The sequence below is a fragment of the Embiotoca jacksoni genome, unplaced genomic scaffold (assembly GCF_022577435.1).
Source record: "Embiotoca jacksoni isolate LCO1_2020_lvr unplaced genomic scaffold, fEmbJac1.0.p SCAF_15, whole genome shotgun sequence".
Classification (NCBI taxonomy): Eukaryota; Metazoa; Chordata; class Actinopteri; family Embiotocidae; genus Embiotoca; species Embiotoca jacksoni.
In genome coordinates, this window is record NW_027185285.1 from 2,255,873 (window position 1) to 2,280,638 (window position 24,766).

General features: G+C 39.4%; 1 protein-coding gene across 1 annotated transcript in view; it reads right to left on the reverse strand.

Moving 5' to 3' along the window:
- Positions 1–727: 727 nt before the first annotated feature.
- hs3st4 (heparan sulfate (glucosamine) 3-O-sulfotransferase 4) overlaps positions 728–24,766 on the reverse strand; it is an 82,721-nt gene continuing 58,682 nt past the window's right edge. Inside the window, exon 2 of the mRNA XM_069148771.1 lies at positions 728–6,367. Coding sequence (XP_069004872.1) covers positions 5,713–6,367 — 655 coding nt within the window. The 3' untranslated portion in view covers positions 728–5,712. The remainder of the gene's footprint in view (positions 6,368–24,766) is intronic.

Genomic DNA, 24,766 nt, shown 5'->3' on the forward strand with positions numbered 1-24,766 from the left:
TATTGATGTTTTTTTTCTTTTTTTCTACTAACTAGTTAACTGTAGTCACCTGGCTTTCTCTGATTACTCTCTGATGAGTCCAGAGGGTGTTGCTCAGGGTCGTGTCGGCTTTACGCCATCTTGAAATCGTTCAATGACCGCACAACCAAAAAAGTCAACTTAAAGCAGCAGAATCAGCTTTTGTGTGAGAGAGAACTGTTGTTGTTGCTGTTATTGTGAGCATAAGTAAAGGAGGAGGGGTGTGTGTATGTGTGTGTGTGGGAGGGGGAGGGTACGGGGGGGGGGGGGGACTACTGGGTTAATATTATTCAGTTGCAACTGGATTATTGCACATTATCATAGCACAGTTTGGGGCGCCAATGTGATTTTCTGCCAATTTCATTAAACATACATTAATTATGTATGCCTAATTTATTGGTCTACATTATCAACATGTTTATCTTTCTGTGATTACTGTTTAATTGGTGATTAGATGAGAACTGTGAGAACTGATGCTGAGTGGCATTTTCTTTTTCTTTTGGCTTTTGAAGTCATCTTTGCTCAAGCCGACCTTTGTACGTCCCACAATACCTGAACACACAGAATCTTCTTAATTAACAGAACACAGAAAACAGAATGAATAATAAACAACACAGAGAGGGTAACAATAGTATAAAATACTTAGTGTATTGGACTTCTCTGTCTAAGAAGTATAATAAATATATTTTCTTGAAAATTTACTGCGAATCAAAGGTGTCTGCTTTAGTCATATTTTTAAACACCTTCTCTTCTTATTACCATAAGTTGTGATAATAATAAAAGGAAAGTTTCCAAAATGTATTTCAGAGCCCTAAAGCCATGGGTAGGCTTTTGCAAAAAAACACAAAAAAAACCCTCAAGGTGATGATTCAAATCTTAGTCACTGTAAAAACGTCATAGAATAGTGTGTGAGGAGAAGCAGACTCAGAGGATGTAGTGAGAGCAGCGAGGATGGAAAAACACCCAACACAGCACAGAGCAGAGAGGTTCTGAGTCAAGATTTATGAGAGGATGCTTTTCCTCTCCTGAGGTTGTTAAAGAGGAAGTTCCTGATTCAGGAAGTAGCTTTAGATGAAATGATTACTTCTGGTACTGACTCTAGTGTTTGGAAAATGGCAGGGACTGTCGATTGGAGGATATTGGTACCGTGCGGGCGAGATTGAAGATGTTTTCTACTACAACTATTTTATAGTTACCATGGACTCTGTAATGATTACTACGGCAACTTCAGTCCCAGTTTTAAAGTCGGTTTCAACTCTGAAATGAGTTGGAATTTCATTTATAGCCCACAAAGCAGGGCAACACTTGAATACATTTTAGATGGAAATGTGGAGTCTTGCTGAAGAAACAGAGAGTGAAGTTTGATTCGTGAATCTCATTATGTTCAGTTACTACAGTACAGGTTGTCCTTGGCAAGCAGTGCATGTTTTGTCTTCATTTTATGACACTCCCTCACCCGTTTATACACCTGAAGCTAAAGATATTGAAAAATAGACAAAAAAAGAAATGACTGTAGAGGGCGGGGGAGGGATTGTCCTTAATTTGGTGATCAATAAGATACTGGTGCATGGCTAGCAGCTAAATTCAACGAGCGGCTGAGGTTATGCTCATACTGTCAGTCCAAATCTGATTTTTTTTTTTTTTACATATCGGATCAGAATCCAATCTTCCTAATTGATTGTTCACATTATATATATTGGGAGTGATCAGATCTGAGCTTTGGGTGGCAATCATCATTGTCGGTCTTATCCACCATATCTGACGAGGAGCCTGGTCCAAATTGAAAAGCTGTGATCAACTTCCCCCGCATCCAAACTAGCATGTTGTTGGTACGTGTGATGTCCACGTAAAAATTCAACTGGCATCAAAAGTCACAGTCATAAAATAAATGCCTGAAATCCAGAGCAGTCAGCAGTCAGTATAAACGTGGTCTGAAACAGATTCTGTTCTGGTTTCATTTTTGGCTGCTCAGACTTGCTACATATGATTGGATCCCAATTGGATATGCACATAAATCAATTTGAGTGAAAGTCTGAACACAGCTTAAACCCACAGCTTAAACCACCTTGGGAACATTTCGACAAATCCCATATGACTATATATAGGTTGTTTGTTCCATCCTTCAAATACAACCCGTGGGAGTGTTTCCTAAATTAGTTACCGTAGTTCGATTTAGGCACAAAAACCACTTGGTTAGGGAAAGACAATGTTTTGAGTTAAAATGATGACTTGAACCGTGTTGTGAATTAAAGTTACTGCTTCCTTAAAGTTATGCAACCTTCACTGTCACGACAACAGTGTCCACCCAACTTCAATATGACCTGCCTCCTGCTAACACGGAAAAACTGAACTGCGTTACTTCCCTCGGACACCAGATTGCTGTTATTAATACGACCACAATGGGTCATTTAATTTTAAAATGCATCTGATGGTTTTTTTTAAGGTCTTGAACATTTTAATACAAATACAAATGCAACGTGGAGAAATTATTTCATTGCGGACCAAGAAGATGAGCATGATGGACAGGTTAGGGTTCAAGTTGCCTGCTGTTTTCACCTAATTTAATTTTGTCGATATTTGTTTTGCAATGATTCACAGCTGTGAAAACCTTCACGCCTTTTCTATATGAAAACAATGTATAAATAAAAACATTTTTTTAGAACTGAAACCCCTATCTTAAACCAAATTAACAAATGCATCTGTGTTTTACTAATGTGGACATCAGTGAGCATCAAATGGAGCAATTTAAAAAAAACACATTAGTGACAAATTCTGAGTGGTGTCGTGCAAAGCTGTAAAAGTTGACACCATTGTGCCTCTTTACTCAGCTGGCAATCATTCACTGAAATGAAGTGAAAAAACAATGAGTTGGTAGTAATGGAGACTCCATTACATCTTTGCAAACATTCATGTTTCCACACCCAAACGATTTACTCCGGTTTCGTTCAAACTGAGCTTATTTTTGCTGCACCCGAGAACATGATTGTAGCTCATAGGAGAGACAAGTGAATACAACACTTAAGTGTGCACTGATTATAGCCCTTCGAGCACAAGTAAACACACAAACTGCCATTGCAAGTCATTTCTAGGTACATCCAGGTATGAATTACTGTTTCATCTCTGCCAAATTGTTAGTAATGACTGACAAATAGGAATTTGTACTTCATTTTGGAAACGATGGCACTTAAGCAGCGACAGTTTGATGAGCAGGTGATGCTAATTTTTCATCGCAATCGTCTCTAGTTGATGCTGGAAACACTGTTGAGCCACGTTAACACAGCGTGACCCTCACCGGGAGGAACACATGAAGGACAGCTTAGCATGTCTTTCATGCGTCGCGAATCTCGCAGGATGTGTCACGGTACTCCGCCCATACCTAAAACAAGCAAGAGGAACAAACGGAAACAGTGTGTGTGTGTGTGTGTGTGTGTGTGTGCGTGTGTGTGTGTGTGTGTGTGTGTGTGTGTGTGTGTGTGTGTGTGTGTGTTTGTGTTACTAAGGGATTGGATCCACGTTTTTCACGTTGGAGGGGAATTCCCTTAAGCGTGCGACCCTGGAAATGCAAATTAACAGCAGCGTGCATATTCATAGATGGAAAATAGAGTCCTCATCTGTCCTAATAACACTGGAGGGGGTTTTCTGTGGATTTATTTGAGCATCCCTGTACTGAGTGCGAGGCACCGTCTGGCTTTGGCAGCTGGATTAGACATGTTCTACAACTTGGGGGGGAAATCACGTGAATAAATAAATGATGGCAAAAGGCTGTCCTTAAATGTATGATTAGCATGTCTTGCTTGCAGTTCAGTTATCTTTACACAGAGCGCTGCAGCCTCCTGAAACAGCTGCTTCCCACCACACCGCATCGGCTCGGAGGACGACATGTGTGAGGAGAGAGAAAGAGAGGGAAGGAAGAGGGGAGAAGGGGGGCTAAAAGTGCAGAGAGATTGTCAAGAAAACACCAAGGGATGGCCGCACAGAAAAAAAGCCTCAAAGTGTAAGTTGTGACTCTGGGATAGTGAGACTCAGAGGTAAAGTGTTCAGGCTTGGCGCGACAAAGGGCAGTATAGTGCTTACTTTGATTGAATCAATTGCTCTGTGTAAGTAGCTGCTGGTGCCGGTCTCCCCAGGGTGACAGAGGGGGTCTGCAGAGAGTGAACCAATCCAGCCATCCATGGCGAGAGAACAGGGAGGATTAACAGAGCAATGCATCATAGCTATAGCAAGCAGTGATGTGGAGCAGACTGTATTTATTGACTCATTGACTGTATTGATTGTCTCAATTGATGAAAAGTCCAGAGACAACAGACAGACGCACAGCGAGTTATGCAAAAAGCCCAAAAGAAAAAAAGGAATAAAGTAAAGATGATGGGTCATGTGGTTATTTCATTGCGTAAAGGAGCATTTCACAGCAAAACCCTGTAATATTCCATACAAGCATCCGCCCGGTTAGCCCTGCTGATCACGTGATCAAAGTGTTTGCCAGTAAACCTCTGGTAACAGCACATTTCCCTGGTAGACATCATCTCTATTCAAGTTAAGCACATACAGTAATGGCTGGGTAATTTACCTGGGGCGTGCATGTGGCTTTTCCTTGACAGCAAATTCTCTCTGACATTGACATTGTTCCAGCGGCAGCAGTTTATTTAACACACCATTAATCTCTGACGACAGAAGACCGCGCCGCAGCAGATGTTTGGTAACAAACTTCTGCTCTGTGTTTTTCTTCACCCTCATTGACATGTATTACTGTGACAAGAAGAGGGTCACAAGGCAAACGGGACCGTTGGAGTTAACTTATATTTTGGGTTTTATTTTTTTATTTTTTTTCGGCAGCAGGAAATTATTTTTGTCAGGATGCAGAATTATTTGATGCACGGGGAGAAGGAGATGGATTCAATTGAAAATGATACCCAAAACCACTGATACTGCACCACATCGGAGTGCACGGTCATCAGTATGCTAATGTTCAACTGTGCAGTGAAACAATCCAATTATTGAATGATGGCCAGCGTACATCAGCTCTCTTATTGAATATGTGTGCAGTTAATGAGTGCAGAGCAACCAGAACAGTGACACAGAGTAAATTAACACTTTGGTAAACTTAAAAAAGGATTGTCTCCACTCAGAATATGGTCAACTGAAAAAGATGAGGACATGTCAGAAAAGGTTATAGTACTATATACCTATCATGTTCTCTTTTCTGTCTCTTCTAAAAGCAGCAGGACAGTGCTAAAAGAAACAATACAGAGCGTTTCATGGCCACAGCCATTGATATAGGATTTCTTTTTGTGCTGAATGCTGGTGTGTGGGTGTGAGGGGCAAACAAACTGCAGGAAAGTAAAGGGAGAAGAAACAGGCAGAGTTTACCCTTAGGGCTCATGAGGTAAGGACACTTAACTCATCGCATGCATTGCCATAGTCAACATGATTTTTATATCAGTTCTATGCTTTAAAAACTAAATGAATAAATCATCTCCTTTACACAAATATAAATATATTTTATGTTTAGTATGTACAATAATGATTTTGCCATCGTCAAGAAAAAGCATGTCAGTAAACTCTTGCTAATGGATACAGACACTGCAAAGACAGCCATGATTGATTGGCGTGCTCAAGCACTCTCTCTGTAGATGAAAGCGAGACAAATAGTAGTTTTAGGTGAGAAGGCTGGTGGTGAGGCTGCGCTGTGCCATGCTAGTCCTGAGAGCTACGGGATTCACTGTCCTCCTCCAGCTCCCACTCAAAGTTCTGGCCAGTCATTTGGTAGAACATCATGTTAAAGGGTTTGTAGAACTTGTGCAGCCGCCGAATCACGTCTGGGTCAATTTTAGGGTGAGTTCTCCCTTTCGACTTGCCGAGGCATCTGGGAGTGCTGCTGTCCTCTGGCTTCTTCAGACACGGGAATCCTTTCGTTTTGTTAAAGTAAAAGTGTTTGTCTGTGACGATCTGCTTCAGTCCCAAGAAGTCCTGCACTTTGGCCATCTCACCCGCCGGATCCACGATGAGCCTCTCCCCGCTGACAAAGTGCATTTGGGAGAGAGGGAAGTACTGCATCCAGCTCTCCAAGTGGAGCGCATATATTCCTATGCGCAAGGCGCTCCACGAGGCGTCTATAAGACCCAGCGTCCGGTTCTTAAAAGCCAGAACCTCAAAGGTGGGGATTTCAGGTTTCTTGGACAAAGTCTGCGTATAGTCTGAAATGGCTCTAGTGACAGGATTACGCACCACAATAATAAGCTTGATGTCCCTGGCCATGGAGTGGATGCGCTTCGGGGCATGGTTAGTCACAAAGTAGCTGGGTGTCTTCTCCATGGTGATCTGCCCCTCCAGCGTTGAAGGCATCAGGTCTCTGAGAACAGAAATAGCAGAGAGAGAGAGAGAGAGAGAGAGAGAGAGAGAGAGAGGGAAACAAAAAAAGCAGCTTAGCACAGTATTATCCTCGACACCTCTTGCAGTGCAAATGAAAATACTCAAGGACACAGTGCAAGCAAATTTGGTACATTTATTAAGCAGTACATTATTCGAAATTATAACTGTTATTATCACTGGACATTATGTTGTGAGGAGAAACATACAGCTAATTACATCCATGGAGTAATATGCAAGAGATAAAAGAAGGAAGATGAAACGGCAGGCAAGCAAGTATGCTCATTGCTTAATTGACTCCATCTGTGTTACTCCAGGAGCTGTTTTGGAACTTTAATAATGAGTTCACTGCATATCATTAATACTGGGGTGCCTGGGGTATTGTTTTGTCATACATTTATTATGCATGCTAGGCTCACACTAACGCACATGCACTTCCCCGGCAATGGGTGCAGCCAGCTCTTTCCTTTTCCCTCTTTTGTGCTACATTTAAGGTTAGGGGCTGTGCATTGAAGGTAGCAGTGATTAATTATCAGATTCAAGGTGATAATTTGTAGAACAGTTGAAATGTCCCCAACTTGAGAAATGTATCTGGAGGGAGAGGGGGCGGGGGGGGGGGGGGGGGGGTAACAGGAAGCAATTTGCTGTTGCCACAAATATTATGTTGAACTGTTGAAGTCTGGGAGGATAAGTTGTAGGATAGGACGGTGCAGAGGCAAGTATATCACAGGCACAGAGGCAAATCATGTTTCTGCAGTTTTATATTTTTGTATCAATAATAAAGCATAGCATTCGCCTGGAGCGAATTCTTATCAAATGTTTACGCTGATGTTCATTCCAACCCGTACTGTTTTCTTTGTTTGTAGGCTATGTGATTCAGTGCTAAATTGGTACATTAAATCCTCTGTGAGACATGCAGATTATTTAACTACCAACAAATACACAGCACAGGAGCTCTGCAGTGTAATGTAAAAAGAAGCAGAAGGTGAGCATAGACTGTTTTTCTCAGTCCAAATTAAGTCATGTTTGCTCGGAAATTAATGTATAAACAGCCAACCAAAAATCCAAATTATTCCATCTGGACACTTCAGACTTGGTTGGAGGAAATTCTCCATAATTCTGGGATAAAAGCTATTTCCTTCTCCCTGCAATATTTTGTTTCCCATTAGGCTGCTCCTGCCCCACAAACCTACAGTTGTAACGATATAGTCACATCAATCATTTGCATCTTGGACATATTCTAAATTAACTGTTCTCCAGCAAAGAATCCAATTTACTCTGCTAAACATAAGAGCTGGTATGCACATATCGACCACCCTCACACACGCATGCACCCATGGATACTGAGCTGAAAGTCTCACAAGTGGACTGGTAATTGCATCTCAGTAACAGTATTGCCTTCCTGATGGGTAATTTCCCTCTGGATTATGTTTGTCTCTTGATAGTATAGAACTGTGGTTACTTCTGGGCCTGTAATAGGATATTAAACATATCTACAGATAGCATAGTGACTAGAAAGAGTATTAGTTTTCATTATATTCTATCATTCCCCCCCCCCTTAATGAATGGCTAAAGATTTTTGCAACCTTTCAAGGTCTTCAGCTCTGTCTGCTATTTAACTCCAAAGTGCAGTAGGTGGTCTAAGGGTGCAACATCACCGTGCAGTATAAAAAAAAAAAAAAAAAAAAAAAAAAAAAAAAAAAAAAAAAAAGCTCTAATACACCACAGCGAATCACCTTGAAACAACTGGTATCCGAATGTATAGACATTAGCTGCAGCGTCTCACTGGCAATCTTTGGAGCATGTCCAATTGACAGGACAGATATACAGCGTCCAAGGTTACTTTTTTGAAAGCGTGCACACAACAAGCTATTGTCCTAATCGGGCTCGGCGCTAATCGTCATACGTTTAATTACAAAACAATGGAAGCCAAGCGCTTTGTTGTTGTGCTTTTGATTGGGAATCAGTCATGGATCATGTACACCTAAAATGTCAGTGGGACGGCAAGGCGGGACGGAAATCAAAATGCTGATAAACAAGCTAATTTCTCCGTGCATGGCAAACGACTCCTCTGGCCTTGCAGTCTGCTGGAACTGAAGTAAACAAGAGCAAACAGTTAACTCTTGCTTTTTTCTATTTCTCCACATCAGCTGCTCAGCTCGACACAGGTCATTCAGGTGGGTAGCTACATAAAAACCATAGCGCTAAAGAGGCCCTGCTCACCATCTGCTGTTTACTGCCTCAGACCGAGAACATACCACATAACATTTATTTTTCTTGCATTTCAATACATGTCCAAAGCTTTATTTACATAGCAAAGAGAAGTGTGAAGATACTGTAAATGTGCTTCATACTTGGAGTAACTTTATAATGATCTGTACCATAAGAGGCACGCCTGCAATTTAATTAACTGCACTGTATCGAGATATCGTAGTTAATACGGAGCAGCTAATAACAGCGAAATGTGAGTCACTGATTGCATTGGAACTATTTTCTGTGCAGCGAACAATCTCAACACCAACTGCTGAGACAATCCCAAGTAAATTAGATGAAAGTTACATGATAGTTTGGAAGAAAGGTCATTGTGAGATATCTTGTTAAAACCAAAATTATGAACATTAAATCAAGTATAATTTTGTCACTGAGTTCAGATCGTAAAGCAAACCTACAATCAAAGATCCTTAGTTGCACAGTTGAGAAGCAGATTCTTCCTCTGGCTCTTAAAGTTGGCAGATTTAAAAACATCCAGGAGGACAACAGGCTGAGTGAATTATGTGATTTAGGAGAAATTGAGATTGAATTGCATTTTCTTCTGTACAGTCCTTATTATGATGAGTTAAATGAACTGTATGACGTGTGGATGGTTATTTGTCTAAAATCACTTGAAAATACATTTTGCTGATCTCGGTTTTTTTCTTCTTAATAATGTTGTAATCTTGTAAACTTGGGATATTGGGATTATTTTTTGTGCATGACATAATAATAAAATACATTTATCTGTAACCAGATCTGTTAAATTTAGCAACAAAAAAAAAAGAAAAATACAAAATTATCCAAGCCAGCCAAAGAAATAATAAGAGACAAAATCAACCTTTGAAACAAAATTGTTTCGGTTGTTTTGAGATTGCATACCCTAATCTCGGAAGGAAATCCATTTCACACCCACTCCACATGAAATTCCGATTTGGAGGATGCCCAGTCGTCTCTGAAGGTTGATTCATCATTCCGACCGTGCCGTATAACCAAATCACATCAAATGTTTGTGTTTGTTAAGGCAGAAACTAATCTTCGCAGATAATCACAACTCTTCATGCCTAAACACCCACCGCAAAAGTGCATCTGGAACATGCCCAAGCATTTAACTCAAATATTTCATTATGTTCCGTCAAACTGGTGCACTGGGAATGTTTCGAAGCATGATGAGGTGAGGGATCGCGTTAATTTACATTCGCAGATACTAATAGGTCCAAGCTGTTTCTGGAGGAATGGAGTTTCTCCGGAGAAGCTAAGTTGTTTCTAATAAAGTCTGGCAGAGGAATAAAAAGCTGCCCCGGGTCTCTCATTTGGATTGATCACATCTCAGCTGCAGAGTATCAATCTGCTGAGCTTCCTCCATGTCACGTCAAATACAATCAATTATTCTAAAGGAGTCCACTCATAATAAGCTCCTGAGGACTTGGAGAGCAGATGATGTTGGGGTGTTAATTATAGAAATGTCAAATTTTGTGTTGTTGTCTACCAGTATTGACTTAGTAACAGAGAATAATCCTTCTGTCATGAAGGAGTCACAATCTTTCCATCTTGCCATTTGTGGGAAAAAACATATTTTAGAGATAATGAAAGATTGAAGGAAAATAATTTTTGATAAAGCCTCATTTTAAATAAAGCGGTGCCTTAACTTGGAGTGCAGGAAAAGAATATACAGGAAAGCAAATGGCAGTTGTATTAAAGGTATTACTCTGAGTGTGATTGCAAATATCAATAGAGGGTGTAAAGCAAGTGCCTATTCATCAACAACAGTCAGCCGGGACATTTGAAGTGAGAGATACTGTGGTCAGTTTGTAATGAATAATCCAATTATTTCACCCTGAGTGACATGTTTGTGATTACAGCAGCACAAAGAACGAAAGCATCGGTATATTGCAAAGTGGAGAAAAACAACAAAAAAACAAAAACAAAGGTTGGTCAAATGAGTCATTCTTCGCTCGCCTCGCAACAAGTGAATGCGTACATGTTTGGCACACGTAAAAACAAGCCCACAGGCCAGAGCGAAGGGGTCCTGGTGGGTCTGTTGTGGAGTGGGAGGCATTGTTTTGTCACGGTTAAGGTGCAAGTTTTTTTGTTAGGAAAACAAACGCAGGGTACGCTGCCATTCGGAGTGATCAGATCAAACTCAAGTAATGAGCAGAGAGTTTGGTTTGTTTTTGTTTTTCTCAACCTAAATCTGACCTTGCCACTGGAGTAGAGGAAGTATCTCTTTGGTGGTTTTGCACTTATGCTATCTAGTGGATTTAGTTATGTAATATATTGTCTGCAGGCTAAATGTCATGTAAAAAAGTGACTGCTCCTCCATACATTTGCAAAAACAACTACAGCTATAATATTTTCTAGACTCTTAAAGGGACATGAAGCAATAGCACATGATGATAGATCCTTCTGATGCATTTCCATCTTTACATTGTTTAATTCAGATATTAGACATTCTCTTGCCAATTCAACTACAAAGGCCACCGTGCCCTCACACCCATTAGTACTTCATATCCTTTTATCCAGTCAGCATTCTTCACACAGTCAATCCATTTCTTTGCTCTTTATGGTTTCCCCCTGTGCCATTTATCCAGTATCTCTTTCTTTGGTTACTTTCCAATCCAAGAGCCCTTTCAAATTAAATAGGTGTAAAAACTTCTAAGGCCATGAAGAGAGGAGATGTGGTTGTATTTGATATTTTATATGCATGTCACCCACAGTGTGTGTGACATGCACGCAGTCGTGTAGCAAAGGCAGAGCAGTCTTTGTCACAATTATCACATCAGGCCGGGACTAGTATGGACATTTGAGTTAACTTGTTATTTTCTTTCCTGTGTCCTTTATTTGCTTTGATGCTAGTAGTTTGTTTTGCACCTTCTTTGTTGTACTTCCTGATAATCTTTTTTCTATATCTCAATTTTTTTATTTTTTTATTTTTTATTTTTTATATTTGAACCATAGACTGTCTGAACTGGAAGACCAACATCAACGCTGTCTACAAGAAGGGGATGAGTCGACTCTTTTTCTTGAGGAAGCTTCAATCCTTCAATGTGTGCAGCGAGATGTTGGAGATGTTCTACCAGTCTGTTGTGGCCAGTGCATTGTACTTCGCTGTGGTCTGCTGGGGGAGCAGCGTTGGAGCCGGTGACACCAACAGACGTAACAAACTGGTTAAGAAGGCCGGCTCCATCATCGGCTACAAACTGGACAGCCTGGAAAAGGTGGTGGAGAGGAGGACGCTGAACAAACTATTATCCATATTGGATAATCCTGACCACCCTCTCCACCACCTGCTGCAGGGACAGCGGAGCACTTTCTCCAAAAGACTCCTCCAGCTCCGCTGTCACAAGGACAGATACAGGAGAGCATTCCTGCCGACCGCAATAAGACTGTACAATAACTCACCTCTGGCAAAATACATCACGTAACAATAATACTGTTGACTGTGTTTCTTGGTTGTTTGTATATAATATATATAGATATATGCTGTACTGTATATACTGTGCATTTTATATTTTATATTTATATTTAATATTTTTTACTGCTATTTTACTGCTATTTTATTGCTTTTCTATTATTATATTATTATATTATTGCTTCTGTATGCTGCTGTAGCGAAAAAATTTCCCCTCGGGGATTAATAAAGTAACTACCTAACCTAACCTAAAAATGAAAGTGCCTCAAAGTGCAATACAAGTGAGGGCCACTAGGAGCTGACTCCAAAAAACCTCTAGCTCCAATAGAATCCCATTAAAAAAAACATCAACTTATTTCATTAAATACAAAGTCAATATTTTTTTTTCTCAAGTCATTACGGTGTCATTAGCTAAATTAAATTTTTCTGACCAATTTTCTGGTGGTTCTTCTGCAAATAACTTAATATTTAGTGAACATGAAAGCAGTTTAATACAACAGCCCACTGACATGCGGATTCAACTCCATAGTCATTTTTGAGGTTGTAGTTTGTTGTAGACTGTTGAACTGTATCGTGTTATACTGAGAAGTATTTGTGATATTTTGATGAATCAAAAAAACATCCCTACATTTGCAAGGCGTTTTTTTTTTTTTTGCTACAGTTTTGCTATAGTTGCATTGTTTGTGGACTTATACAATCAATTTCAGTTTTTCTCTCGGCACTTCTCACTGGTTTGAGGTGGGTGTGACTCTGCTGGACAGAGGTGATGTCACATCCTTCTGTGCACCATATAGGACTATATGAATCAGAATTTGAGGACAATAATTTTTTTTTTGGGGGGGGGGGGGTACTGTTAATCAAATCAAATTAAACCGCACCCACACAGACCGGATGAGTTTTTTTTTTTTTTTTAATAAATTCTTAAAACGTACTTTAAACTTAAAACCATGTTTTTATGGGCCTTTAATGTATCTGAGGTCTAACATGGTCCTTTGGTTAAATTATTTGGAGACACTGTTCACACCAGACAACAAGACTGAGATAGTGAGGGCAGCTGGTGGGATCGTTGGTTCCGCACTCTCCTCCCTCCTGGACATCTACAACACCTGCCTTACCCGCAGAGCAGTCAGCATGGTGGGAGACTCGGCCCATGCCTCACACAGCCTCTTCAGCCTCCTGCCTTCTGGGAGGAGGTGCCGCAGCCTCCGTGCACGCTCCTCCAGACTGAGGAACAGCTTCGCCCATGAGGCTGTCGGCTGCCCTTGACCCATGGACTCTGAACTTTTGCACCGTGTACCCATATTTGCACTACGTTGTCTGTTTTATTGTTTGTTGTTGTTGTTGCATGTTTGTGCCTTTCTTGTTTTGTCTTTTTGTTTGCACACAGTGGGACTGTGAGAAACGTTTTTTTTTTTTTTTTTTTTTTTTATCCATCTGTATGTCTGCATGTCATTATGGTAGATTGACATCAAAGAAGTTGAAGTTGAAATGTTTATCATGTTGTCTTTTAGTGAGCCACAATGCAGTGCTTTTGCCTCACCTCAGCATCCATGACCTTGGATCACAGACAAGACGAGTCCATCAAATCTAGTCTACATGAATTCCCCTTTACATCTCCCATTAATAAAATGTTTTGAGCCCGGTGGTTGGGATTCGTGCCAAATTATCCTGTCACAAAATTATACATTATCATCATTAATCTCTCCCGAGGAAAGTTGGTTTTAGTGACAAGCAAGCCTTGTCTTTTAAATGGCAAGCAGACTAAAAGCGTGAGACTAATTAAAACACAACACAGACTCCCAACTCGAAATAAGCCCCATTATACTTGTACTTTTGCAGCACTGTGGGCTTCAGCAGCATAGTTGAGGACAGAAGTGACAGCTGGTCCTGATCAAAACCTTATTCCCCACTCTCTTCCTGAGATCCCCTAAAGACCGTCCCACTTCCAACAGTGGGCAAGCCAGGTACTCCGCTCCCCACATCACCAGACTGCAGTGCTGAGATCTGACGCCGTGTTCAGATGCCCTTTGGACATAAAACATCATGAAATAAAGTGCAGCAATGAGGGAAACTATGTGGATGTTTGGAATGCGGTACCACTCTGCATCATTAGTCCATAACAGTATGTATGAGCAAGGAAATTAGTCTATTTTTAACTGTATCAAAGTCCAGGGAGAGAATAGAAGCAATCTTATCTCAAATCAAAGACTCCAAGGATATTGCTTTTTTTTCAACTTCAATGTCTAGTCTTTACTGACTATAAAAAGCCCCTGATTTCTCCTCGTAAATCTAGAAACAAATATACAATGCAGACTCCAAACCTAAAATAATATCCTTATGTAATGGTTCATCTGTGCTCCAATAAAACAACAGCAGTTTGCCACTGCTCTGAAAGATGATTGTCTTCTTTTATTGTTCTTCACTTGTTTGTTTATTTGCCTTTTGGATGAGCTGATGAGAGCACTTCAGGCTCCACTCATTCAATTTGATCACAATTGCCCTCAATATTCGGTTATTGATGTTGCCCCTAGAATAACAAGCTTTCGCGATATGCTGGTCCCAGCACTACAGCAGCAGCAAAACACACTCCTAGAAACAAGGGCGCTCACCATGCTCACTGTCATTTATTTACAAAGTTACAACACAGGCAAAAAATTCACACCTGAAACACAATATTACAACTACATATTGTTTAATGTGATATGATAGCATATAGATTATCAACGTTAACTGCTCGATAGAAAGTTATTATTACATTTGCTCTGAATTCTTTGTCCTTGGTTGTTTCAGTCTAAAAATATACAGCATTGTACTCTCTTTTATATGAAACAACAAAGGCTTTTTCATTTATCTCTGCATCTTCAAACATGATTCATTCTCAGTGATAAAACCTTATCAAAATGCGTATTAGCTCAAAGAGAAGCACAAAACGGCCGGCTCTAATTGAAAGTCACACCTGAATACGTCGGAGTCAAAGGCTAAAATTTACATCCTGGAAATGTTGCAGATCCGGTTCAGTTAAGCAGAACCAATTAATATGACAGTTTGAACATGATAGATTTCCTTGCCTGAGAAAAATGTCCGACACTTCAGGATCGGATCATTTTAAGTTGACAAAACTCTGTTTGGCTTCAGTATATAAGGCAACATTTTCAATATGTTATCCTTATGTTACTGGTTATATGACATAGTCATATGATTTTACAATAACTACTTGTATTAAGTGGGTTTACGAGGCAACTGAAGTCCAAATTTAAACTATGTGTACTGTACCTTTTCCAGAAGTACTTTTCAAAAGAAGAGCATTCCTACCATTTGGTATTTTTGATTACCAGTTACACACTCCACACCAAGCTTGTAGTGATACAGCATCTGACAAAGCGACAAGACTAAAGGGCATCAATTATTGTGTGGATAAACAAGTGGGTACAGAAGATATAAACTGCTGTTTTTTTGTCAGAGCATTGCCATATGGCTGAAGCCATTAACGGAAACAAATGGAATAAAATGGATCATTAAAGTCAGCAATTTAAACCGCATCTGTGTGTGATTTTATTTTCTGTATCAGGAGAGCAAAAATGATTTTTGTTTAATTTGGCGAATGTTATGGACTGTAGGTTGTTTGCAAATAATGCACTTTACTGTGTCTACTGTAAAAGCTTAAAGGAAAGATTTTATATACAAGAGTTAAAGTTTTGGCAGCACTATCAGTTCAACACTTGAACATTTCCAGGATATTACCTTTCACAGTCTGTATTTTTCCGCCATTTTCCCCCCTCCAATTCATTATGAAGCTGTAGGTCAGTGTGACACCACAAAGGAGAAGGCTGCACAAAGTCTTTCTGTTTTCCATGCAAGACATTAGTGCATATATCCAGAAATACAGACATAACTTTGGCAGCTGTCTCCTTTGAGAGGAGTATAAGGTAACTAAATGTCAAAATGAATATCAGGCAAAATTTAAAGCAGGCATAGTTGTTACAATTGCCATTTCTCATAAAAGTGGTAATGTTTGCCATACAATGTTTGAGAAATGTCAGTGTCGGCCACTATATATTTTACCAACCTTTACGTATTTACACTTTCCACCAAGGCAGGCAAGCCTTTGAGGTGACTAATTACTAGTCATGACTTTTATCGCCCTTCAATGTTCATGTTAAGCTCCCAACATTTTGAGAACTAAGTAAACAAAACGTAGCCGGTGTAAATGCACAAAAAAATATCTAGTTGACACAAAATAGGCCGATGCCTCAAATTAAATCGTGTATCAAACAGACTATAAATATTGCAGAGCCACTTTTGAATAATATAAGACACTTAGGAGATTTATTAGTAAAATGAGAGCAATTAATTCAAGCCCAATCATAGCAACACTTCAACCTCAGTTCTCTCTCTCTACTCAATGCATCAGTTAAAAGCTAAAATGCCATTTTCAGGGCACATTAGTATCCATTTCTTACATGCCAGATATTCAAAAGTAGAAATAAGCAAGTCAGCAAAAAGATGTCCATTCATTCCTTTTCTGTGTCCAAAAGAAAGCCCCTTCATGACCTGCTGAAGTGCACATTCAATTTCAAAATATGTTCTAACATTATATATATTGACTGTTACAGAAATGTAAATAAAATCACAAAATGATGGTTCTTGACACAGCTTTAACCCCAGAGAGGCCTGGTATTACGCCAAAGCATGTAATACACCCGTCAATCCACTAGAGGGTACATTGTCAGCGTCATGTTTAGCCTCGGCTCGACGTGAAAAGACCAGCCCGTACAAAGGGCAGTTCGATGGAACAAACACAGCACTATTTATGAGGAGACTGGTGTTCAAGTTCATAGCAAAGCTAATGTATTTCATTCACACAACATACGCTAAGCAACTTACGTGATGTAAAATCCCATTTGAACCCATTTTGAACCTGGTTTTCCTTAACCCTAAGGCCTCAATTTTCACACTGAGAAGAGGCAAAGCGTGACACTGACACTGTAGACTGATGGGTGTGTTACATGCTTTGGCTTGATACCAGGTTGACCTGATTTGTGAGCATTGCCATTATTAAATAAAACCTATTTCAATAACTTTTGATTCATCTATAATTTAAGGAATTTCACAAGTTTCTATGATTTTGAATTGTCAACTAAATGCCTGTGCTTAATGAGTCTGCAGTGTTGAGTCTTTCTCTGAATTCCTCACTGGTCTGTGCTGAGATGTGCCTCTAGCATGTAAGTTCCTTTATCCCTGAGCCAGTGAAGACAAGGTCAGGTCTTGATTATCTGCACCAGCTTCTCTAAAGTGTTGGTCTGGTGAAGAAGAAAAAAAAGAAAAAAACCTTGGAAGATTAAGTAATGATGTGTGTTACCTCTTTTTTATGCATCAATTAAGATCATTAACACTATGGCTTTTATCCACAATGTCCCTTCCTGCTCTTTTCTATTTCATTTATTTGCTTCTTAATTAAATCATTGAGGTGATTTAATGAAGAACAGTAGTGGACCAATAACTGAATAAAAATGTCATTGAATCATAATTCTTCTGGATTTCCGCTGCAGTACTGTCTCCGTCACTTCCAATACCTTGTGACTCATGTTTGACCCCTGCTTATAATGTCCATATGAACAGCAGCACGCTGACATGGAAGCGCACTAGAATGCGTATTGATCCCGTTTCGGTTGTGGTGCAACTTAAAGGACTTTAAAATCAGCAATTTATAGCCACGATTGGTCAACAACTAAATGTGGCAAACAGAAATGATTTTCTCTCTCTTGAGGAGGGGTGTGAGTCCACTGTCTGGCGAGTTTGGCAGCCTGCTGGTGTGTGTGATTGTAGACGCCTCATATTTATGATACTGCGCTGATAGCCCTTTGTAAACATTGTATTTCATTGTAAATAGCCCAGTGTGACGCATGTATGATAAGTTACAGCTTAGCATGTTGATACTGTCAGTGTTATTACCACTAATGTCAGGATCACTTTGCACTGCAGATGTGTTAATCCTTTTAATGCTATCTAAGCTCGAGGTATTTCTTATATGTAGTTTTATATTGAGAAATATGTGCATCTCGTGTGTGCTTGGGAATATGTCGTACTTTTGTCTTTGCATTCGGAAGGCCTTGAAGATTTTTGCTCCCAGCAGACAAAAAGAGAAAAAAAAAAGATAAGAAAAAGGGTAAAATAAACTGTATCTGATACCTTTTGTAAGAGAGATTGACTCCCTGTCTCGGTTTATGCACAGTGCAACAGTGTATAATGTGCTGCCAAGGCACCTTTAATACCAATCAAACACAGTGGCCTGAGTTCAATTATTTTCAGCTGCTGTGGCAGGTCATCTGGACGGGTTGGCCCATCTTACTACACACTGTAAAATATTAATGTTGGCTGTGGCGACAGAAAATAGAAAAGAGATGGAAATGATTCCTCAGTGATATGAGGGGGAAGCTAAAATGTGGTGAAAGTGATATCGGGAGGAAAGTGGTTATCAGTGCTAATTTTAGAATCTCCAGGAGCTTCTTAAATTCAGGTTATTGTTTATAAACGGCAGGTCAGATCACCATCAACCAATCAATCAGGATTTTCACTTGTGTCTTGTTTTTTTGAACCCCAACAAATGGGTTTGAAATGAAACCTACTCCAGGCAAAATGCATCTTTCAAGCATTTAGGATTCAGAAGGAACTGCAAACAAGAACAACAACCCTGATCAGCTGTGGCCTGCGGCCCCAAGGAGGTGTAAAGATAAATCTCTAACACTATGAAAATATCACGTCTAGCCTAAAATAGTTAATACATTACACTGATTAGATATTTTATTCTAGTACTAATTTGTGCAATTATTCTGTGAGAACAATTAATTAAATAGTTTTTGAAGAAAAATAAGTGATTCACCCCCTAAGAAAAAAAATGCATAATAGTGAGTATGTACTGTAAATCCAAGTGACATGCAGTTTACAGAGCACTCTATGGTCAACACGTCAACAAAAATAGATTAAAGTGACTTTTTTATTATTTTTAAACTGCAAAAACTGGCCACAGATTTTCCGAGCCAGAGAAATACACGATGCATTCAAAAAGCACAATATTTATCTCATTGCCTCCGAGATGTTTTGCATTCATAAAGCTTCGGGCTGCCCTGCAGCAATTTGGTGGAGAGGCTTTTGCTGCCTGCATGCGCTGCTCATAGCATTCCACTTTAATGTTGGAAGCCTGAGAATTAAATTAGCAGGAAAAACACTTTTCAGTAATGACCCCATAAACAAAAAGTGTGTTGCGTGAGAAGGACAAGCCAACCCTCTATTGATATTAAAGGAGATGTTCTCACAGAAATAAAACACGTGCAAGTGTGAGTGTTGGAAAGGTAAAGTGAGGTAAAGTAAAAGATTAAAGTCCTCTGAGTGAAACCTGTGATCAGAAGAGCCGGGGAGACGTTTTAAGCCAGACAGCACTTTGAAATGACTAAACTGCACAGCAGTTTGCATAAACATTTAAACTGTCATTGGCAAAAAGTAAACTATTGATTTTTCAAGTCATCTCCTTTTCAACTAATTTCCATCATTGACAACAGCGTTTATGAAGCTTTAAAACCTCTGACCTCGTCTTGGCCTGTTGTACCAGTTTATTGATCGAGCTGAGAACACACACATTGTGCTGAGATGATAATCACCATGTAGTATTATTAACAATACACCTCCTGAATCTTAGGTGTTGGGAAGTGTTCTGAGGCTTTTCAGACTAGTGGTGTCTGTGACTTGAGGAAATTCACTTTGTCATCAGAGTGTTTCATGAGAACAGTTGGAGCCGTCTGGAGGGAGCGCTAATTTAAAGAGCAGTCACAAACTGAACTGTTGAAAATGAATTACTGCTGAAAGGTCGGAGAAACACGGTTTTTGAAGTTGAACTCATGGTTGTTGGAATGTAAAGAGAGTGAAAAATAACTGCGCTGCTAAATATCCATTAACTTTAAAGCATTCTTTTTATGCCGGCATTTCTAAATGAAGTGTCACAGCCGAAATGTCTGCTGCATCCGAAGTAGTTAAAATGTTGTTATAATTGACATTACGATGCTTTGATTCTGCAAACAGATGAAACAACCCAAATTGTGTCAAAGATAATAACTTTTGCAATAAATTAATTGTGGCAAATAAAAGAGAAATATTGCTTGAAATCTTTCATAGCTGTGAAGATTTAGACATTAATCGGAAACAGCAGCACAGTTACAATTAGGTTTCATGTCAAAATACAGAACATATGCAAAGATATTTTGAAACGGCACATCATTTTATGATTTATATTTGTGTTGGGCGTAAAAGGGAGGCAGAGATGTTTGTGCCGCAACATCTGGATGCAAGGAAATAGGCTGCTAAGAATGTTATAATCATGCAGACAAGGCCTAAGCTGCTCCATTACGGGCTAAGCTGACCTATCAGTGGGGCTTTTGCTAATCCAAATTGTGCTTTAGCTGGCAGAGATTGCTCAATTCAGACAGTCTGTTGGGACGGGTGAAAAGCTAAAACAGTTCACCTGCCATGTGAGCGGCTATCATTTATGAGATATTTATCTGCCAGTATCATATATGCACAAGAGCCAAGCTATTTTTTTTTTTTCACTTAGAAAAGCTCATTTCCGTGATGGATATTCCACTTGCTTGCCATGTAAATGTCAGCTATGACCAGTTCGAAGTGCCTTAAGCATGCTTTCATTTGACACAAGCTTTTTAGCCCCGGCTTCCGTACTTAAATTGTGTTCAAATCAGCTGAGTGACAGTTATATTTACAACTGTAGACAGGATCAAGCACAGAAAAGGTTCTCTATATGTAAGAACTATTTTTGTTTACATGTGGCGGCACACGGACGCTCTTTCTCATTTCTGGCACACAGTTTTTTAAGGCGCTTCTGGATTTCAGGGGATGAAAATGCTTTGAATTCTTTTTTGTCTTAACAGAGCTTTTGTTTTTATTTTACAATGACTTTTGTACAGAAGCCAGCCATTAGGTTATCTGTTTTATCCCAAGTCTGCGTGGTGTGACTACATCTAATATCAGGAGCACACAGTTTGCTCCATAGATAGACCGTGTTACCTAAGATGACACGATACTGGGGAAATTAATTTGCCACAGCCGTATAATGGTTGGTTATTTAATCACTGTTAGATTTAATTTAACACATTCATCTCGGAGGGTTTCCTCTCCTCCCGGATTTTCATACCTGCGACGACTGAAGGGATTAGAGGCAGGATTAGTGAGGGTCCACTACGAACGGGCTCAAACTCTGCAGCATGAGTGGGTTCACTGTGCTGTCAGTGAGAAAACATGAAAATACCTACTAAACAACCACTCTACTAAATGTCTCTCTTTATAGAGAAATGGCTTCATATCATGGCATCTGAGCTTTCTGGTGTTTGTCATGTATATTTAATAATTTCCAAGATCAAAGCAAGGCAAGTTCCTTCCCACTCTCACGGACTCAAAGACTCGCAGCCATACTATTAACTGAACAGCAACCGATGATCTCACTGCGCACAAACCTTCTGCAAGACCTCTGACCTGTTTATTATGGCAGTTCTGCATTATTTCTTCTGGTTACAGCTCCCAACCAACAGAACAATATTCTTTATCGTTGAGGAAATGGACAGACAACACCTCAACTGTGAAATGGCTGTTGCAAGCCATTGAACATCTCGCTGGTTTTCAATACACTAGATGGGAGGAGATATGAGGATGTAATCCTTGAATGGATCTTGGTATAGCCCTCAGCCCTTTGAGAAGCTTGTTTGAGCACTTCCAGTAAACCCCTGTACACACCCTTAATCTCCCCAGCAGAGGTAGTTTGACACAGCAAGTGAATCTGCCATGAACACAAATCACAAATGCAGGATAATGTTTTAGAGATATACAGATTAGCTCGTGTAATCCAGGCTGCCAACGGGAGAGCTTAAAGAGAAATGTGTCAAATGTTTATAGATAGAATAAAACCAAATATTAAACCTTAATCTCCAAATGCTTCATTTTTTTTTTTTTCTATTGTTGTCCTCATGTGGTCTGTTCTATTATGGGAGTATGAGGAGGATCAATTACAATGCATTTATGTGGTAATGAGGTAAGTCATTTAAAAACATTTTATTAAAGTTATTTTGAAGAAGAATTCAAACAAACATTGAACTGACAATTATTTTAATTTTTCTTTAAAATGCAGAACTGCATAAAAATTATTATATAAATAATTAATTTAGGAGACAGTTGTTGAACATAAAAAAGGTGTCTGCCGCATTTAAATCATAAACACAAGTTATTCCATTTGGAGATGTTCAGCCACTTCACTGGCCGTGTCAACCGGACAAGTGCAAAGTGATGAAAAACAAAGCAGTCATCATCTTTTATTGTCATGTAGTTTGAGGCAAAACACTGAATAACATCAATACATTCCAAATTTATTGCTGCGAAATTTGCCTTAATAATTATACGCTCATGTTTGCTTCATACTGTGTCTCCCCTTTTGAAACAGGAAACATTTTCCATTATTTAAATGTCCAATATGTGTTACCAGGATTACCAAATGTTTTAGTATTCCTCATAGAGGGTAGAGGGCATGGTGGGGGTCGGTGGGGTTGTGGTGGAGTGGGCAAGGAATTTCAAAATATAGCCAGTGATTAACTCCTTAGGCAAAGCAGTCACACTTTATCGCTCACACAAACTGCTTTGAGCCCCAAGAGATCACATTTTCTCTGACAGCAAGGCTGAGAAATAAAACGAAAACACAAATCGGCTCTGAGTTATAGTATGACATCATTAAATTGCACAGTTAGGTGAGAAATTAGGAAATTGCCCTATTTGTTTAACCATACTATAAAGTAAACAACCCATGTGAGAACAAGCAGCTCAGGGCCACATGTATGTGATTGTGCTAAAATAGCACCGTGGAGAAAATTAGTTTTCAGTTAGCGTACGTTTGATACTTAGGAAACTACACAGCTTGCTGTAGCTGCACCACTTGCTTGCAGGTATGTGTCAATCCCTCTGGCAGTGCTAACGCATTGCTACCAGATGCCGGTAGAAACAAAGGGAATAAGACAAGCTTTTAGTCGCATAAACCAGACAACAAGTTATTTGCAAAAAACAGACAATCCTGTAGACGCATAAACCAGAAAAGACAGTAATCACATAAACTTCACAAGACGGTAGTCGCATAAACCAGACAAGACAATATCACATAAACTTCACAAGACGGTAGTCGCATAAACCAGACAAGACAATATCACATAAACCAGACAAGACAATAGTCGCATAAACTATTCAAAAATCCCGAGCTTCCCTCTGTGCACATCAGTGCAGTATTAGTAAACGAGTTTCCAGTGGTTGAGGATTCATGGATGATACAGTTTATTTCTGCCGAAATCCCTGGTGCAGGCCACATAAATTATTCCCAGCACGTTTGCTTTTGGTCGTGGCAATCAAATTTGGCTGAAATGATATGAAACCCCCTTTGGGCCATTATTCATTGCCAAATCTGTGCCACAGCTTGGCTGTTTATTTGGACCACATCTCTGCCAAAGAAAAGTTGCTGACTGGATAATGCACTAAGAGACGTACTGTGCACCACTGTCCCTATGCACATACATATTAGCTGATAAATGCATATTTGCAAATTAATGTGTAGACTGTACGGTGTGTTGAGCCCACCTTGCCGTTGTCCTTGTACCATGTTTGCCAATATTTACTGTTAAAATGTAAAATAACAGTTTGTTTGAGAGCCTCTGCTACAAACCGAATTCCTTCGCACTGATGTAGCTGAACATTAACTATATTCAGAGGTAATAGTACTGATTTTATATTCTGATGGAAAATATTTCATATTGTACCTGGTTAAATCCTGTTGAATTATACAACAGATCTATTGCTCATTTTCTGCAGAGTTTCATTAGTTGACTTGATATCAATATTCTGAGAAGCAAACGTACTGCTGACATAAAAATACCTTATCAAAAACTAAAACTCAAAGCAGGTACACTTTCAACACAGAAGATACATGAGTTAAAGCAAATTATCCATATGGGCTGAGTAGCATGTTTTAATTACTTGTGAAACCTGCTCTGCTATCTCTAACACTCTGCATTTCACATCAGTATTCAATTAAGCAGTGAGATCAGATGATTTGGCAGAGCAAACTGCATTGCGGCTTTTTGGTGCTTCTCCAGCTGTAAAGCAACGACTCTCATGCTGAAGGTGTATTACAAAAAAAGTATTTCTTTTCAAACGAATGTGGATACATATAGATTAAAAAATAATCTCAGACATGCCATTTTCAATAACACATGGCACATTCAATATTATGCTCACTTTAATCCAATTTGAATCTGTGAAAAACAGTGGACCTTGAGATGTTTTGTTATATGTCAGTCTTCAGTTTTCTTTCAGTGCAGTGAGATCTGTGTTACCATACATCATTAACCACTGTGAGCTCTTTACTAATTTATCATCTGCAAAAAAACGTCTTCAGTGTGCACACCAAGCTGACCAATCCTCGAACTCTCCATGTTACGCTGCAGTGAATATGGACCCTCCCCTTATACAAAAGAAAAGCACTGTTCGTCTTAAGAATCTAATTTCACTATCAGTCCACACATATAAATCGAATTGGACACCAGGGTGTGTAAAGTAATACAATAAATGAATTGCTTAATGACTCTTGCATACAAGCAATATATTCTCATGATAGCAGTGTTAGAACAGAGG